The sequence below is a fragment of the Ostrea edulis genome, chromosome 2 (assembly GCF_947568905.1).
Source record: "Ostrea edulis chromosome 2, xbOstEdul1.1, whole genome shotgun sequence".
Lineage (NCBI taxonomy): Eukaryota > Metazoa > Mollusca > Bivalvia > Ostreida > Ostreidae > Ostrea > Ostrea edulis.
The window spans coordinates 89,877,450-89,897,340 of record NC_079165.1 but is presented as its reverse complement, the minus strand read 5'-3'; the positions used below and the strand labels follow the sequence as shown (position 1 = coordinate 89,897,340).

At 35.4% G+C, this 19,891-nt stretch overlaps 1 protein-coding gene across 1 annotated transcript in view; it reads right to left on the bottom strand.

Moving 5' to 3' along the window:
- Positions 1 to 2,292: 2,292 nt before the first annotated feature.
- Positions 2,293 to 19,891, bottom strand: part of LOC125678208 (putative carbonic anhydrase-like protein 1) — a 35,388-nt gene continuing 17,789 nt past the window's right edge. Inside the window, exons 4-12 of the mRNA XM_048916456.2 lie at positions 7,820 to 7,956; positions 7,217 to 7,408; positions 7,028 to 7,123; positions 6,599 to 6,665; positions 6,293 to 6,447; positions 5,753 to 5,875; positions 3,010 to 3,049; positions 2,853 to 2,887; positions 2,293 to 2,576 (exon numbers count right to left, since the gene is read on the bottom strand). Coding sequence (XP_048772413.2) covers positions 2,862 to 2,887; positions 3,010 to 3,049; positions 5,753 to 5,875; positions 6,293 to 6,447; positions 6,599 to 6,665; positions 7,028 to 7,123; positions 7,217 to 7,408; positions 7,820 to 7,956 — 836 coding nt within the window. The 3' untranslated portion in view covers positions 2,293 to 2,576; positions 2,853 to 2,861. The remainder of the gene's footprint in view (positions 2,577 to 2,852; positions 2,888 to 3,009; positions 3,050 to 5,752; positions 5,876 to 6,292; positions 6,448 to 6,598; positions 6,666 to 7,027; positions 7,124 to 7,216; positions 7,409 to 7,819; positions 7,957 to 19,891) is intronic.

Here is a 19,891-nt window from a genome sequence, read left to right as displayed (position 1 = left end):
AATAAATGTATATTTGGAAAGGCAGAAGGGGTGTGCCAAAATTGAGAATTTTGTTACACCAGGGTTCTGACTCAAGAGTGAGTAACAAAAATTGTCATATAGTGCTAATATAGCATATTCTTGTACATTATTAGACATGTATTATGTAAAGTCTTCCATCAGATCAGTAAGCGTACTTTCGGGGGCAATGTGTTTTTAGAACACATCTCGTTTTATAATACTGCAGCTGAATGTTTAGAATTCAGATATGCAGAACAGGAAAATTATTATAGATTCCATAGTCCTTTGGACTAGTGATTCTTTTAATAATAATCAGGTGACCGATAAGATTTTTGAGCCTCTTGCAAAAACAAAGGATCTTTATCGATGTAAAAGAAAATGGAGTGTTTCACATTTAATTCCGATCGCTTAACTACCTATTCGGAATATATGGGGTTTAATGAGACCACTGGGAATTGGACCCGGTATCTACCGGTTGGGAGGCAAGCTCCCTGACCACAAGGCTGCCATCAACGGTGGCATAGAAGGTGGACATCATTTAACTAAGAGTTCACATTCCAAACGTCATGCATTTTGAAAATTGCTGTAGATTCCTTTTATATCTGTTGATAAATTAACAGATGAATAAAAATTGATAAAACAGACGTTCGGGAAAGTAAAATTAAGAAATGAAGAGACATTTTACACCAGATTCATGCCTCTTAAAAATACAAAATCTGTTGTACATCACTGTGTTAAATGGAAGTAATTATCAAAATCTTCTATTTGCTTTGTTGATCGTTAATTTGAATAATGTCCCTGTGATCAGTGCTTGGAAAACATGCATTACATGGCTATTAAAGTAGTATCAAATTGAATTCAGTCAGTGAAAGCATTGAAGGTGATCCTTTAATAAGCACAATAATCCTTACGTCCTGTCATGTCCACTAGTTCTATATAATGGGCGTTTTGTCTTGATGAGAATTTTGTGTCTACGCCATCAGAGGCCATTAACTGATAGTCTCCTGTATTCGTTACTGTCGTATGATGTCACGTATTGCACATGACTCTTGTAGTTTTGGTGTACCTAGGCCTTGTTTTGTGTCTTTTCAATTTTGCACGTGATCCATTTACTTAGAATAGCGAATATGGGCCACATAATCTTGCCCATAAAAAACCCCCGTGAGAGTCGAGAGTTTATGACACCAAAAGTAACAAAGTTATAATATTTATATACACTTCATCTCTCAGGATGCTTAAATATTATTTTGACAAAATGTAATTGATGCAATGTTTACTTTTGATCCATACTGTCCAAGGCGTCATAGACTTCATTTCTACACATAAATCTTCACGTACACTGCCTATAGAAGATTAAATATCACACCTTCAATGCCTATAGAAGATTGAATATCAATTTATCAACTGGTGTGGGCGGATCCAATTTGCAATTGGATTGTGACCTGTTTTATTTGTAAAACCCACCTTATTTGATTGCAGGCAGCTCTATTTCGATATTTCATTATATGTTGTAGGGGGTCAGATTGCACAATCATACCTATGTGATACATATGTTCTTGTATTTTTGTTTTCGACTCATTCTGATCCCCACCAGCTATTCTGTTATATAACTTCTCATTTTAAAAATAAATGACATTTTTTCAATTCATATCACTGTCCTGTTTTCACTGCCTTTATCAAGTAACAAGCAAAGGCTACTTGGCAAGTCATATTAACTAAGGAACATAAATAGGTAATTATGGTAGATAATGACTTTTATGTAACGTGTTAATTCTGTATGTTCTATTGTGTATATTTTGGATAAGTAAAATATGGTAAATATATATATGTTTTGTATAACATGTTAAATTTGTTTCTTTCACGTTTGATGGATGTTGGGTATGGACATTTTTCTGTTTCAGCCCCCCCCCTCCTTTTTTTGGGGATGCCTCATATTGACATGTTTCTTGGGTGGAAATTTCCGATCAGGCAAACTTAAGATGATGTAATGTTTTGTTTTAGGGCCCCGTACTTAGCCTATTACATGGGTGACCAATCACAGCACGCCATTAGGACGCTTTGGTCATTCCTCTTTGTTTGCTTGGAGTGCAAAGACTGCTCAAGTATTTGTGTGCATAAAGAAAATTAATTTTATACCAACCCTCCACCCTCCACATCCTCCTTTGTTATACCTCTTTGATATGTGTGAGTATTGGGAATTGGAGAGAATGTGGAACGCTGACAAAAGGACGACGACAGGCGAAGAAATTTTGACAGGAAAAGTTCACTTGACCTTAAAACTACAAATTATGATATGATTATATCTATGTGATATTTATTTTCAAAGCATGTACAATGAAAGCTTGTCTTCTAAACACAGGTAAACAATGGTTCAGAATAGCAGCCATTCTATGAAATAAATGACTTGTTCATAACAAGAAAATTATGGACACAAAAGTTGATATGATATCTCGATGAACACTCCCTTTCACGACGAAACGACACTCTGAAGCACATTAAATTCCCTGGAAGACTAGCTAATGTAACAAGATGTAGATATTTACGTGGAAGCCCTTCATTTGTAGCAGCAACAGTTTCTGGGTAGAAAAGAAAAGAATTTATAGCATTACAACTTTAGAGAACATGTGTACAAATCTCATGAACAAAAGGAATCCAAAATAAATCATTTTCAAAACATATGAATTAACATTAAATAGTTTCGACGCATTTAAAAATATAGGAGTTGATTTAATCCTTTTGAACTATCTTATCCGAGTTTATGTGTAATTTATTCCAACATAATTCAATTCATTCGAAACATTATAGTGCGCCACACTGAGCGATAATAATTAGACGATATAAAGAGTACTTACATTTGATTATTAACTTGGCTTTAATTTATCATTAACTGAAAGAAGAAAAACACGAATATTAAAGAAAAAGTAATGGTAAACGTTCATTACAGTAACAATTCGTCCTTTCCATGTAATATGAAATGTTTCCTTCCGATAAAGAAGTTGATATACTTGCCGATATAGCTAGTCGTTTTCTTTATAGTACAAGCTGGTTCCTGAAATAAATGTACAAGCGTTTCAGTAGAAGGAAATGGTATAGAAAAAAATAACGAAACAAGTTATGTATGATAAACTATATATATATATATATATATATATATATATATATAAACCTCTAAACACTTTGTAGAAATATTTCGACCGTGTTACCGGTCTTCTTCTGTCGTGTTTATCTCTTGGAAGATGAGATAAACACGACTGAAGAAGATCGGTAACGCGGTCGAAATATTTCTACAAAGTGTTTAAGGTTTTTTTTATATGAAGTAAAAAAGAGACATATATATATATATATATATATATATATATATGTCTCTTTTTTTTGGTGTTTGAATAGCCTCGTTTTAAGTCAGCATTTCGCAAATTCTATGGTTGTTATAACAATCTAGTTTGCCAATACATTTAAAACCTAACATTGGGTCAAATGCTGTCTGATTTTGACTACGGATAACTCCGTCCGTTTACCTGATCAGGATATAGGGCTCACGGCGGGTGTGGCAGGTCGACAGGGGATGCTTACTCCTGCTACGCACCTGATCCCACCTCTGGTATGTCCAGGGCTCCGTGTTTGCCCAACTCTCTATTTTGTATTGCTTATAGGAGTTATGAGATTGATCACTGCTCGTTAATATATATAATTTAGAAATATAGAAAATCTACAGTACCAGTATGATAAAAATATCTCATAGGCGATTGAATATACTTAACTATTTTTTTGTTCATATCATTCATCATGAAATAAAACTAATTACTGTAAGCATATTAAATCGGCTTTGTGATATTTCTGAGAGAGAGAGAGAGAGAGAGAGAGAGAGAGAGAGAGAGAGAGAATATTTCAGTCAATACGATATAGATTACTATGTAATTTATCTACTGAAACAACCCATCCATTTGTTCTGTGACTTGTTGTCTGAGATGCTTGAAGCATATTGTAGACAAAGACATTTATCTGAAGATAGATTCACCTGTCACTAAGTTTCGTAGGTGTGCATACTGAGTGCTAATTAGCCTTTGTCTAGCCTTCGTCCAGCGTCTTTGTACAAATCCTGATGGTGATCAATTTTTTAGAACAACCATCAGGAAAAGCGGAAATCAAAATAATTTTTTTCCGGCAATTTTGTTGCATTTTAATTCACACTGAATCCAAATTGAATTTGATTTAATCTTTTCTCCTATCGTCCATGGATCAATGAAGTCCACCTGATGTACACTTAGACACAGGGGCTAAGCCCGTTTTGGGCCCGAACTCTGTGATACCAGCCTGTTTTGGGCCCGAACTCTGTGATACCATAAATATTTATGGTATCACAGAGTTCGGGCCCAAAACGGGCTTAGCCCCTGTGCACTTAGATAGAAACAGATATTTGTCCACGGTTCTTGGACATAGTGCATTTGTATTATTATATCGAACTCTAACGTTTACTGAAATATTATAAAAACATTAGTCAGTGAGTGGACTGTCATTGTGATTCTAATCAAGTGGTTTTAAATCATTACGTACTATACTAACGTAATAAGTTACAGAAGTTCGTGATCTAATATATCTTACTCCTTATATAATTGACCTCGTTCCTGATATACTTGACCTCGTTTTCGATATAATTTAACCTCGTTCCTGATTTAATTGATCCCGGTCCTGATGTAATGAACCCTACTTCAGATTACATATACATCTTCAGTGATTTGCGTCCGGTTTTCCTTCACATGAAAGGTGAAGATAACGAACAGTGATCAATCTCATAACTCCTATAATCAATACAAAATAGATAGTTGGGCAAAAACGAACTCCTGGATATATCAAAAGTAGGATCAGGTGCCCAGGTGGAGTAAGCATCGCTTGTCATCCAGCATTTGTTATAGTAACTTGTTGTCCATTTGCATGTATACACCTCTATCTTTCTCACTCTCTGGTTAGAGTGCTTACTTTGCACACGGGGAACCTAGATTCACGCCTTGATCTCGGTGCGGCGTCAAATCTAAGACGTTTAACACACAATGTAAGTAGTGACTGTTCCTAGTCTCGGAATTACTGTTCTTTCTGATATGACCTTAAAAACAGAATCTTGTGTAACAATAAGCGTTTTCACGATAGAGAGTCCTCACTGGTTCGGATTTGTACGCCATGCATAAGCATAAATGTTTGGCACTTCACCTTAAATTGATGATGTCCTTTTGTTAGGCCGTTCTATATAAACTGATTTTAACTACGGACTACTTCATTTACTGATCAAGATATAGGGCTCGTGGCAGGTGTGACCGGTCGACAGCAGATGATTACTCCTCCTAGGCACCGGATCCCACCTCTGGTATATCCAGAAGTATGTGTTTGCCCAATACTTAATTTTGTATTCCTTATAGGAGTTATGAGATTGATCACTGTTCGTTATCTTCACTTTTTCTCTTTATGAATAAACGAATCTCGGATGGAACGTAAAACAACAACATAAAAACAACCCAAGCACTCAATAAATCTCTTATTGGGATATTAGTCCTAACCATACGCCTATTGTCGGGTTGTCTTATCAGCATCTACCTGTTTTATATAATGTCGGTTGTTTTATACCTCTTTTATCGGGATATTTGTCTTCGCTAGTCGCCTATTGTCTTTAAGGTTTAAGGTTTAGACACTTACCTCTTTTATAGGGATATTTGTCCTTGATTAGTTACTTATTGTCGGTTGTGTTTAAATTCTAGACACCTACCTCTTTTATCGGGATATTTGTCCTCACTAGTCGCCTGTTGTCTGGTTGCACAGGTCTAAAATTGTTTTCCATAAGAGGATCTCCTATGCCGTTACCTCTTGTTAATTCTCGAAGTTTCTCCAACTTTTATAGAAGATAAATATAAAACAATTCAACGCAATATTAATGACGATATTGTAAAAATACAGCACGGGTTTGTACATCCAAAAATTCAACTCGATACAATTTGTTAATTAAGTCAACATTTAAATACTTCTATGATGACCAACGTTTACAAATTGAAACCTGACGCTAAAACAATCAAATACAATTATCTATTTCCTTCAAACGAAACAGCTGAATTTCAAAATAATCAATTTATTTCCAGGTTCCCTACTATAATACATGTACATAAATATCTTAAAATAACTATTTGAAAAAAGGTGAGTTGTCATGGATGGGGCCCTGACTATGCTCCTTCTAACAGACAATAATCTATTCGAGATTTCTATAGCAATATTTGTGGTGTTACAGACGGGATTTAGTCATTGTATGGATTACCTGGTAGCTGGAAATATACATAGGTCTATTGAGTATGACCCACGTGACCGTCTCCTGACACCCAGGTTGTGTTAATGAGCCTTCGTACGTCATATAGGTCATAGTAGTTGGCAAAATTTCGTTCAGAGAAAACTTATAAAGGTCTGTAGATAACCCTGCAAACGACGATTATACATTGTGTCACAGTAACTGAAAATCACTAACCTTTCTTAAGAAAAGTCAAAGTTTGCGTAATTTACTGTAAGTATCAAATTTCTATAGCTATACGATTTGTGTGTGTTTGGGGTTCTTTAAACTGTTGGATACCTTTTGTATTTAGTTTTCCCGCAGCTCTCACCAGGACACTGAAATGCTGATTTCCAAGATCTTTAAGCTAGAATTGTAAAATAAAATCAACATATAGTTTGTCTCCTTTTTGCATAAGTAGACAGATAAAATATTTACTTCTTCCAAAGGGGACCTTTTTGGTGAACTCTAGAAAACGTTTCGTAGTTTGAAAAGAATCGTAAGAGAAATATCAATAGATTTTTGTCGAGTCGGGGCATGTTGAAGGGTAAATCGAAAAGGGGAAACAAACAGAATTTTGATATAAGCCTAAAAGTGCAAAATTTGGTTTCTTGTATGGATCTTGAATCATATTTGTAGTACGTAAACGAAGTGGGAGTAAATTTTAAAAACGTGGTTTTTTATTATAATAGTCTGAAGGAGAGAATTAAACAAAGACTAAACTCTCACCACTGATAAAACAGCAATCACTGCAATCCCGTATGGCGATCTTTTGGCATGTGTAACATTCGCATACAGTTCCGAATTATAGGCTAATAGTTGTATCTAAAATACATTCATGATAAAGCAATATTGAAAGAAATAATGAAGTCTTGTATGCTTTTGAGCACTGACGTCATAGAAGATATATTACCTTACCTCCGATGGGAAAGATTTTCCCGCCACTTTGTGTTCCGAGCCTTTGTCGTTTGCTGTCCCAAGGTGCAGCTTGATTTGGAAAACTGTATATTTGTATGATAAAGGTCCACCCGTGATGTTTATCTGGGGACCGTGTGATTTATTCAAAGAAACTCTGATATCATGTCCCGTGTTCGTCATCACGCCATCAACCTGTACAGAGTAATACAGAAATTAATTTTCATAAAAATGCATCATTCACATTACATAATAAAGATAATTAAAACCGATAAAATTCCAAACAAACAAGCGATACTTCTAAAAACACTGACATTGTATGAAAAGGTATCTGGTTTTGTTCAATAAGAAGTATGATTGCAAGAGTATCACTTCAGTGCTAGAAGTCATGGGTAATGTGTGGGCATCTGCAGATGTGATGATGCATATAACCAGATAAGTATTTCAATTAACTTTATCAATTTTCTAATTAATTCACAGCTAATTGAAACACATCCCTAAGGATCAATTAAATTATTACCGACATCCTTCACAACAAACAGTCCAGGAATTACTTTAACTTATCTACACACTTTCGTTAAAACATAACTGGCTAGTTCCATTTACCTTTTGGTTTGTGATGTTGAGAGGTTGGAGATTTGGATCAAATATGATTCTGCCAGGGTTGATGTCGATTGGTGACTGAAAGCGGCCTTTGTCGCAGAGCTCCCATTCCGTGTTATACGATCCCCAACGAGAAGGACCTGTAAATACGATTAATTCGTTCTAAATCAATTAACTAATTAACAGGCGGGAACATCATGGAAGTCTTTTATCAAAACTTCAAGAAGTTGGTGAATAATTAATCTAGTAGCTGAATCATTCGTCTAAGCAGAAGTTGTAAATAACTACATGTATACAATTACAATATTACTACATAGACCACGGAACACATATAAATGATTTGCGTTAGATAATACAATATTACTACATAGACCACGGAACACATATAAATGATTTGCGTTAGATAATACAATATTACTACATAGACCACGGAACACATATAAATGATTTGCGTTAGATAATTGTTGTTAAGTAGCGAGAAAGCAAACTGAAACACTACATTTCTATCCAGATAAACCTCGCCCCAAGCTGGAAGTATAATGTTAGCTAATGAAATGTTTCAGAGACTGGTGTGGCTTGTCATAAGATATAAGCGGAGGCTGTTAGGTTCGAAAGTTTACGACAAATTATGATTTCATATCTCATGAATCGATATGCAATTAACAATACTTAATCAATTGTAAAATTCTCAAATTGCCTCCGAAATACACACATCTCCTTTAAATTCTTCTTTGACACGAAACATTTGTGCAAAAGTTCAACAAACTCTCCGTTTTGCTTTAAATTGAAAATGGAAAAAAAAATCACAAGGTTTCTATATCGACACAATTGTATCCTCTACAAACGACTCTGTCAGACAATTAAATTCTACATATTGCTTGAATTTAAACCGTTTCTTTCATGTTATAAAACATTACGTAAAATTTCTACGTTAAACATGTATCGGTCGTGGTAAGTCAGTGATAGAGCGTCTGCTTTGTGACCAGGAGGTTGTGAGTTCGAGCCCCGCTCGTGCCAAACCTAACACGTAAAGATGGATAGTGATTGCTCCTTCGCCAAGCGCTCGGCATTTAGAAGTGAGAATCACGGGTCTTTCGGATATGACCTTAAAAACGGAGGTCCCCTTGTCGCGACAGGCTTTGGTACTTTATAGACTAGTATGTATTGCTTCGATTTAAAATACATTTCTGAAGAAATCTAATTTCTATACTGCATCGACAGGAAGATATCTTAATTTCATGTAAAACATATCTGCAAGGCTATAATTTTTTTTCCATATTGCTTGGAATTAAAATATATCTGCTAGACTATCGAATGTGAAACATTGCTTCCATTTGTACATGAGTTAGTATCAAGTTTCACCTATTGGACTGACGCGATACATCTCTGCAGATGTAGCTATTAGAGCTGTAAGCTTGAAATACGGACCACACCTCTGTTGACTTTCTGATCTCCTTTTGTAAACCTATTGGAAAGTGTGCATACTGGTTCCAAAATGTCTGATAGAGATCAAAACACAACAAGCCGCGATCTCTCGTGGGTTCTATTAGTTTCCGTTATACAAACGCTCATATCTATTTGGTTTTACCTTAGTCAAACATTAACTAATTTGCTAATGATGCTTCTTATGTGCAAGTAAAATTAGAATGCATACAGCGAGCACCATAGCATTCAAGATTTTCGAACGGCAGTTATCAAAGAAATAGAACCAGTGCAGTTGTCAATTGTAAAGTATTATTATAGTTGGTGTCCGTGGACATTGGAAAGTTCGGATATTTCCGGATATATATCTGTATTATTACTACAATAACTTGATCCAAAGAGTCGGATCACGTCAAGTTGACAGAAGACAGTTCCCACAAGACGCGAAGCCTCGAATTTGATCTGATGATCCGCGCCTGTCAACGAGATGTGATCCAACTTCTCGGATATACCCCCTTAAGTATTTTGAATTCACATTTATATGATGATAAACCAAAAGCACAGGCATACAGTGGACTTATATTTTGTGTACGCAGTAAAACGTTGCGTTAATGCATTGTGATGTCATCAGTCTCATAGAATACTGATACGGAATCAGAAAACCACAGTGTGGTGATTCAGAAAATCGGATCACACTCTGTGAAATCAACAGTATCACATTAATGGGTATATAATAAAGTTTATTGGCCAATCATGTATAACCAATACTTACAACATTTCTCATCCCTTGGTTGTATCAAATATTACACCCCGCTGAAAATTCTCTACCTTTAAAAGTAATTGAATCCTGGATCAAGACGAACTGTTGTGAAATGATATTGAAGGTGTGTCATTTTCTACTTATTGAATTAAAAATCTATATAGTGCATGCTATTACTTTTTTGAATATTTGTATAATGTAATAATAAAAAACATTCCTGATGATTAATGAGTTTTCTTTACAGATTCGCTGTAAGGATTCCAGATGTATCGATGGTATTGATGGTATGTTACTATCATAATAAGCCATAGAAAGAGGGGGAAAAACAAAATATCTTTTGAAATAGCATTCGTAAAATTGATTTAAAGTAGAAACAGAATGCGGACAAAAGGACTCCTAATGCAGGCACTGCGTAGGTACGCTGCAGAAAGTGAAATTCACTTAATCAAATAATTCACAGAATTCAATATATGAAAATGAAACGCTAAACTACAACCAATCGCAAAGAGTCAACGGAAAATGACCATGCGCTATCGACTCGCGCATATACAAACTCCTGGTCACCAAACTTACGTAACAGCTCGTAGTTGGTACACTTATTTTTGTTCGGATCTTTGAATAACCTCCTTTGAAAATGATCTCGTTGTCATTACGCTGTTTATAGATTTGTCTCCAATATCACATTGCTCCATTACGATTTTAATCAATCGAGCACGCTCCCATACACTCGGAGTGTCACAGTGTTATCGCGCGTAAACGGCTCGTCTTCTAAATGAATTTATCAAATGGGTCCGAGTTTATTTGCCAATGTTATAGACGAAGAAGCTCACAGATACATAAAAAACAGAACAAATTCAAACGATTCAATCTTTATTGCCGTGTAATGTTCTGAGAAAACAAAGAAAACTATTCCATCTCGGACATTTGTTTCAATGGACTGTATCGGGTCCATAGGTTTCAAAAGAATGCTTTGATAAAATACTACTTTTTTTTTTTTTTTTACACCAGAGGACAATGATATATTCTAAAATGATACAGCTGACATATCAAGGTCTGTGGCACTCTTGGCTTGTACAAGTAGATGTATGAGTTTACTTGCCTAAAACTCAATTTTTCCTGATAAAAAGAGACGGAGAGAACATTTTACTACATAAACTGAGTACGAAAATGATAAAAAAGAGGTTTACGTGAATCATATATACGTGTACTTTTCTTCACCGCGCCGAGTAGTTCATTCCGTAGCTCACTTGCCTATAGGTCATGGGTTTTCGGTTCACAACAGACCTGAGTCATTTCTAAAAATAGGTATATTACATAAACTTTCGCCTAAAGAAGTATTAAAAGTGATGATTGTCACGGATCGCGGGTCTTTCGAATGATACCATATTGAGGCTTTATACCATGCAGGTATTCGTACGATAAAGATCCACATAGTATTAGCCTCTGTCCATAGGATAAGTGTGGTGATGTCTCGAGAGGTATGGATAAAACAACAATTCGTTCATCTGGATAACAAACTTTGCATAAACTCGCGACAATGCTGCGGGAAACTATTAAGGTACATTGTATTATCACACAGTCAATAATTTACAATCAGCAGTGTATTGGATGTCAATGTTTACTCCTTAAATTGGCAATAAGTGTTTTAACTATAGAATGTCATATTACACAAGAATGGATAGACCCAAATCACTCAATTTGATTATCAAGGATCAATAGGACCAAACTATAACCATAAACTCGTAGAAATCAAAATAATGTAGGTAAGAAACTGCAAAATTAGCTCGTACATGTATTTTAAGAAATAAGATATCCTTTTTGAGTGTTATTGGGATATGACATGAAGTTGGTCACGTGATCAAATCCTATAACGCCATGAATCGAAAGTTTTTATAAGGGGGACCTGTAGCTCTCAGATCTGTCCCAATATTTTTTCAGAGAGCTACAGTTCCGCAAGGGTACCCATTTACTTGATTGAAATTGATTACTGTTTGTTATCATCAGCTTTTGTATGTTTTAAAAAACGTATATCTGGTTCTATAAATCAAACAGAATATGAATGCTAAAGAACATCAAACCTCTTACAAACACTGCTGGATTCTGGATCCAGTAAGTGCTCTACCAAGCCCCTATCTTTGTTCCTCACGAAAATATTAACAGCTGTGAACGAGAAACTCCAAACGTACTGTGCGACTACATATGCCAGACGTGGTGTAACTCAAATGTGGATTCTAAAAAGATTCTGAAGAACCTTTAGTAAACTTGAAATCGCAAAACTTTTCTCAAATCAACAACATCAAAATGTATGCCTTTTCAACACTTTACACGACCATTCCTCACGATAAATTAAAGGCTAGACATTTTGGCATCATAGACAGTTGCTTCTTCAACAAAAATGGAACAAGGAAATATTCATATCTAGTGATAAGTCATCCAAAAATTATTTTCTTAAATACCACTCTGATTCTCTGATTCCACGCACAAGTACTCTGAAGTTGAAATAAAAAATATGCTAAAGTTCCTCATTGACAATATCTTCGTGGTCTTTGGTGATCAGGCCTTCCAACAGTCTGTTGGAATTCCCATGGCCACACATTGTGCTCCTTTGTCAGCTGACATGTTTTTATATTCATATGAAGCAGAATTTATTCAAACCCTTCTACGTGAGAAGAAAAAAATATTTTGCTGTGGCCTTCATTTCGACATTTAGGTATGCCAACGACGTTTTATCTATTAACAATAATAATTTTCATTCATATGTCGATTCGATATATCCCCGTGAACTCGAAATAAAAGACACCACAGAGTCGTCCACTTCTGATTCATACTTAGATATTTTATTGAAAGTAGATATTAACGGCAAACTAACAACTCAACTTTATGACAAACGGGATGATTTCAGCTTCTCCATTGTCAACTTCCCATATTTATGTAGCAATATTCCCTTATCACCTGCATATGGTGTCTATCTCTCAACTGATTCGATACGCAAGATCTTTTTCTGAGTATTGTCAGTTTTTAAAACGATGCAAGCTACTGACAAACAAGTTGATGGTACAGGAGTTTCAACAATCTCGTTTAAAGTCAGCATTTCGCAAATTCTATGGTAGTTATAACGATCTAGTATGCCAATACAACCTATCATTGGGTCAAATGCTATCTGACAGTGACGTGTTTCATACCGATTGTTAGACCGTTCTTGGCACACTGATTTTGACTACGGATAACTCCGTTTACCTTATGAAGATATAGGGCTCACGGCTGGTGTGACCAGTCGACAGGGGATGCTTACTCCTGTTAGGCAACTGATCCCACCTCTGCTTTGTCTAGGGGTCCATGTTTGCCCAACTATCTATTTTGTATTGCTTATAGGAGTTATGAAATTGATCACTGTTCGTTATCTTCACCTTTCATAGATGTATGTTAAAGTTATGAAACTCCGTACATCAACTTACATAAATTCAAAACTTATAAAAAAAAAAAAGTGTAACAGTTAGAATTTCATAAAACTTCTATATTTGATGAAGTTTCGAATTCTAAACATGAAGTTTTCAAAATCATAAGGAGATAAATTAAAAATTGTGACCTACAAATCTAAACCTGTAGAATTTCATGACAGAACTTGAATACAAGTATCATTAAAGATACTTGACTCCAAAACATAGAAATAAGTATATTGGAAAATAAGACAATGTTTTATGATACGTTTTTCGTTTGTTTCTTAGTATGTATTTTCACGTTTCGTTCGGGAATTTTTCACTCATAAAAAGGCGTTACCAGTTGTAGGTGAAGAACAACAGATTTTGACCTATCCATGGCGTTCAAGCACTGAGGAGGGTTAATCATCGTGCCAACGCCTACCACGACATGTCAATATGAAGGTCTTGTTGGCACGAGAAAAACCCCTCAATATACAATTACTAAACAGCTAGGCATTTTGCCGATGACCAGGTCATTGGTATAATAGAGCAAGAGGATTGCTTATTGATTATTTTATCTGTGACTTGACTTCCTGAACAAAATGGGTATAATATTCAAATAAATAACTGAAAACATTGATTAAGTGTTAAGTAATCAGCCCTAATGCAACACCTTGCGCTGGTTAAATATGATTCAACTCCATCTTAAGTATAAACCGTTACGCAGTGTCATTGAGTCGTACTGGCATTATAGCTAAAATAAAGCAAACGTTTATGGATTGTGGTGAGAATTACTGTTCATTGACCGAAATTACTGTGTGATTATATCATGTTTAAAGATTTATTTTCATATTCATGTGTTCATTGCCGATGGCCTTTCTATTACAGTAATAAATCTGAAGTGGTCATTCTTTCAACGATTTCATATGAAGCAGTCGTTTGAACATAAGTGCTCTCCAAATTTTGTTTTAAAATTTTGGGTAAACAGTTTGTGTTTTTGAAGATGATTTACTTATTTATTTGCATTACCTAAATGCATTATGTTTTATCATGTCCCTCCATTCAATTGAAAGTATTCCTCCACCAATACGCTCACATGATTAGCGCTAATGCGAGTCCGGCAGATCTAAGTCGAAAGATATCCATATTTGATAGCGCTGTTTAGTGGGATTTTCACGAACATGAAAACTACAGGAGATAGAGAAAAAGTTGAATTTGTAGCATAACAAAAATACAAAATTCTTATGTTTGAAAAAATTCCTGTAAGTTGAATTCGTTGTATCAAACATGTGCCCAAGGTGTCTGTAAAAATCACAACGGTTCCACGATCAGTAACGGCGACATTCAGAGATTTCATACATTATTCTACGACATCAATTTAACCTGGAAATGTAGAATAGTCTTAATTCAGAAAGTCAATTTGGTTCCGGTTTCAGAGAAAGCAATTTCCATTTTGTAATTCCAAACCAATTTAGTGAAATCAGAAAATATCTATTTCCACGTAAACGATACAACATCTCCGCCGTTTTGGTTTGGTGAAATGAAGTTTTCAGGCGCCAAGTCTTAACTTGACCAAAGCATGATCCTATCGATATCCTATTCCTGGTGACAAGATAACAAAGCATTGATTTTATTAGATTTCATTATTTTTCTCTCTCAATTCAAAAACGAATACATCATTTTATCATCATATGTTTTCCATCTCCTTAGTATATCGCAAATTGAATTATTCTCTCCTTTGAAATTTATTCGTGGCTGTCTTCAGGCGTGGGGTAGGGTTGTTATCTCTCTCGGAGAAGGTTTTTTTTATGTTCAGTCTCTATAGAAAATAGTTCACAACTTAATTTCTCATTAATTTAGAAAACGAAATGACAGCGTTCTTCTTTCTTCAGTAGCCATCCCTAGTCTGTTTTGAGAAATATCAAAGAAAGCTGATAAACTTACTGATCTCAGCCTGATGAGTTGTGCATGTAAGGTGTCGACAATTATATTTCCACAAATTAACTTTTAAGGAAAAACACATGTGTTGTTTTGCAGTTTAGATTTTAGCTGATGTTTATGCTCACGTCGGTTTCGTTGTAAAATCGATTGATGTCTAATTGTGTCTCGTGTTATTTTTCCGGGTTAGAATAGGTCCTCAGTACCCCTTGCTTGTCTTAAGAGGCGACTAAATGGAGCGGTCCTTCAGATGAGACCGCAAAAACCGAGGTCCCTTGTCACAGGAGGTGTGGCACGATAAAGATCCCACCTTGCTCAAAGGCCGTAAGCGCCGAGCATAGGCCTAAATTTTGCAGTCCTCACCGGCAATAGTGACGTCTCCATGATTATGAGTGAAAAATTCTCGAGAGGGGCGTTAAACATTAATCAATCAATAAATATTCTAAGTTGATGTATATTTGTATTTCGTTTGTATGATATTGACAAACGGAATGCCTTCACATTTTCCATCATCAACTTCCCCATATCTAGGTAGCAATGTTCCATTATCACCTGCATATAGTGTTTATGTCTCTCAACTGATGGTAAGTTTTTAAATCGAAGCAGGCTACTGACAAATAAGTTAATGTTGCAGGAATTTTAACAGTCTCGTTTAAAGTCTGTATTTTTCAAATGTTATGGTCGTAATCTGTCATTTGGTCAAATGCTGTCTGACGTATTTCATACCAATTTGAGACCGTTCTTTACACACTAATTCTTACTATGGATTACTCCGTTTACTCAATCGGGATATAGGGCTCATGGCAGGTGTGACCGGTCGACGAAGGTTAAATACTCCTCCTAGGCACTTGATCCCACCTCTGGTATGTCTAGGGGGTCCGTGTTTGCTCTATTCTTAATTTTGTATCATTTATAGGAGTTGTGAGATTGGTCCCTGTTCCTTATCTTCACCTTTTCTTTGTAGTATTGATTTTAGTTATAATTGTGTTTCAATGAATTATTTTGCCGTGTTGATCTTAAGTTGATGTTTAATTGTGTTTAGTTCTATTGGTTTGCAGTGTTGATTTTAAGATGATGTTTTTGTGTTTAGTTTTATTATTTTGCCGTGTTAATTTTAAATTGATGTTTAATCGTGTTTAATTTTATCATTTTGCAGTGTTCATTTTAAGTTGATGTCTATGATCATGTCGGTTTCGTTGTATTATATTGCAGTGTTGATCTATCATTAACTTCACATTTATAATGTACATTTCTCTATGTCCTTATTCTTGTGTTATTCAGGTTGATTTCCAAATTATGTATATAAATTTTTGATCCCGACGATTAAGTGATTATGATTAATGATCTCTGGATATACCAGAGGTGGGACCAGGTGCCTAGGAGGAGTAATCATCCCCTGTCGATCGGTTATATATATATATATATATATATATATATATATATATATTGTAGAAATATTTCGACCATGTTACCGGTCTTCTTCAGTCGTGTTTATCTCTCATAGCAACGTAACGCAATACTACATACACGAAAGTACTATGACGTCACAGTAAGTATTATATATATATATATATATATATATATATATATATATATATATATATATATACATGTATATGCATGAAAACTATAGCTTGTTTGTTGTCCATCTATTTCAATGAAATGGAATCCATATTTCTGTTTTATCTTGGGTACTATTCTCGCATACTAAGAAGTCTACTTGGAAATGGATTGTGGTCATCGCACCCGCACGCACAAGGCTCATTCTGCCATCATCAGTCACCACTACTTTCATCCGTCTATTTTCCGCATCAAACGAACAACTCTATTACACGGAACCAAATCCGTTTTCCGTCTCCATAAGCAGAATCATTGGGAGGATAAGGTGATATTGATCCTAAGATGCCTCTCCGCTCTCTCATCGCAGGCCAAGGGGGGCAATCTCATTACAACAATCAATTGCTCTACCTAATTGTCTCCTAATATTACAGAGATAGGCTATCAAGCATGATTCTATTGGTTTCTAACAACCTAATATCAGACCGGTAAATGACAAACGAAGGATTTTTTTCTTTTTCACTCAGATTTCGTCAGTCTGTTTGTCTCCGTATATTGTAATTACATCGACATATGTAGTCCACCTTGGGTCACATTCAAGAATGGAGGTAATGGACTTGACATCTTCAAAACAGGTGCGACGAAAGAGGCTTGTCATTGCTGGGCTCCAGAATACAGGAAATAACGGAAAATTAGGAGTCTGGACGGAAATAGACATCTGACTCATGTCATATACTTTTCTGCGTACGAGTTTTACAGCCCAATTTAAAAAGAAACGCTTTGATTTTCTGAATTGACAGAGAAATAAAACCCGAAGACAGCAGCTCTTGAGAAGTTCATATATCACAAAGTCCCACGGAGTATTGGACATCCGATAATGGAAGTGGCAATCAGAATTGTCATGATTTGGTCCTTTTTATGTTTTAGAGTCCCCTCCCAGACACGGTAAATCAAGGTTCCTAGAATGCTTTATGTCCCACCCAAGATAGTCCCACCGAAATACATGAATTCTTCATAGATACCAACAACAACAACAACCTGTAGCTCTATGTTAGTGAATATGACAATTTCAAATTTTACAAAGGAAATTGCTTATCAACTCTAGAATATTTGTAGCTTATTAAAGTCACAGGTGAATGAATATTACGGGTTTAAAAGGGAATAATACACCAGAGAAATATGAAATGTGTGGGATATGTACAATAGTATTTTGAAATTGAAAGTTGTTCAAATTTACATTATGTAGTTACAAATACAGTTTTAGTAAACGTAATCTGAAAAACATAAAATAAAAACCCTGCTAGACTCGATCGTACGAACTACATATTAACAGTCGACACTTCACTCTACTGAAATATTCAGCCATGCAATTGGGTTTAAAAGGATTATACATGTATTACTGATATTTATATTTCGATCCAACTTTCAAAAGGAAGTCAGGCACCTTAAAATTTCTGTCTGCAAGAGACTTATAAGCGTTACTCCTTCGGTTCTAGAATCTAAATTGTTTTACTGTCATTGTTAAAGGACAAGATAGGATGATAACCTTATATGACCCCCATTTTTAGAACTCAGAATATATAACTAAAGGCCTAGATCATCATTTAGTAAACCAGATCTTCTATATTAAAACGAATATCAGTTTTAACATCTGACATATTCCATGTGCATTTGAAGGTCACAACAAAATTGCCAACTCTGAAGCTGTTGCTTCAGAAATACCGTTAGTGAACAACAAAATGTTTACAGCTTGCCTACCTCTCAAACAGAAATACCGTTAGTGAACAACAAAATGTTTACAGCATGCCTACCTCTCAAACAGAAATACCGTTAGTGAACAACAAAATGTTTACAGCTTGCCTACCTCTCAAACAGAAATACCGTTAGTGAACAACAAAATGTTTACAGCTTGCCTACCTCTCAAACAGAAATACCGTTAGTGAACAACAAAATATTTACATCTTGCCTACCTCTCAAACAGAAATACCTTTTGTGAACAACAAAATGTTTACAGCTTGCCTACCTCTCAAACAGAAATACCGTTAGTGAACAACAAAATGTTTACAGCTTGCCTACCTCTCAAACAGAAATACTGTTAGTGAACAACAAAATGTTTACAGCTTGCCTACCTCTGAAACTTGCATATTTCGAACACCAGCATCAACTTCGGTAGACAATGATAGGCCGGCAAACGTGTGTTTGATATTTGATACAAGTAACTGATGTTAAAGGGATTTCAACAGTCTCGTCTGAAGTCAGCATTTCGCAAATTCTATGGCCATTAAAATGACCTTTATTTGTAAATACATCCTGTCGTTAGGCCCAAAACTTCTTGACGTGTTTCATACCAATTGTTAGGTCGTTCTTTGCACATTGATTTTGACTACGAGTTACACCGTTTACCTGATCAATATATAGGACTCACGGCTAGTGTGACCGGTCAATAGGGGATGCTTACGCCTCCTAGACACCTGATTTCACCTCTGATATGTCCACGGCTCCGTTTTTGCCCTACTCTGGACTGTTTATTCGTTATAGGATTTATAAGATTGATCACTGTTCGTTGTCTTCACTTATCATTTTTGAAAGCAAATGTAAAGTTTCAAAAAGATATACATTTAAAAAAAAAATCTTAATGTGCTCAAATCGTCGAGTATGTTATGGGTTTAGTCACATTCCTGATCGAGATTACATATTTCTACTAAGTATCATCTTAAACCAAGTTTTTACGGTTTCAAGTCTATTTCTTAAGTATAAGGACCACCCTGATCCTGTATTGCCTCTTTGTAGAAGAAAGAATACCCTGCATGTTGTTGAACCGTATTGAAGACAATTAAGTAACCGCCATTTAATTTTATTTAAAGCGATTAAAATAGTCGGTTCCTCTGATTATGATTCACTTTAAATTGTAGTTTTACGATATTCTGAAAATCGATCATTTCTCTCCATTATTTTTGATTGCCGAAATATGCATTTATT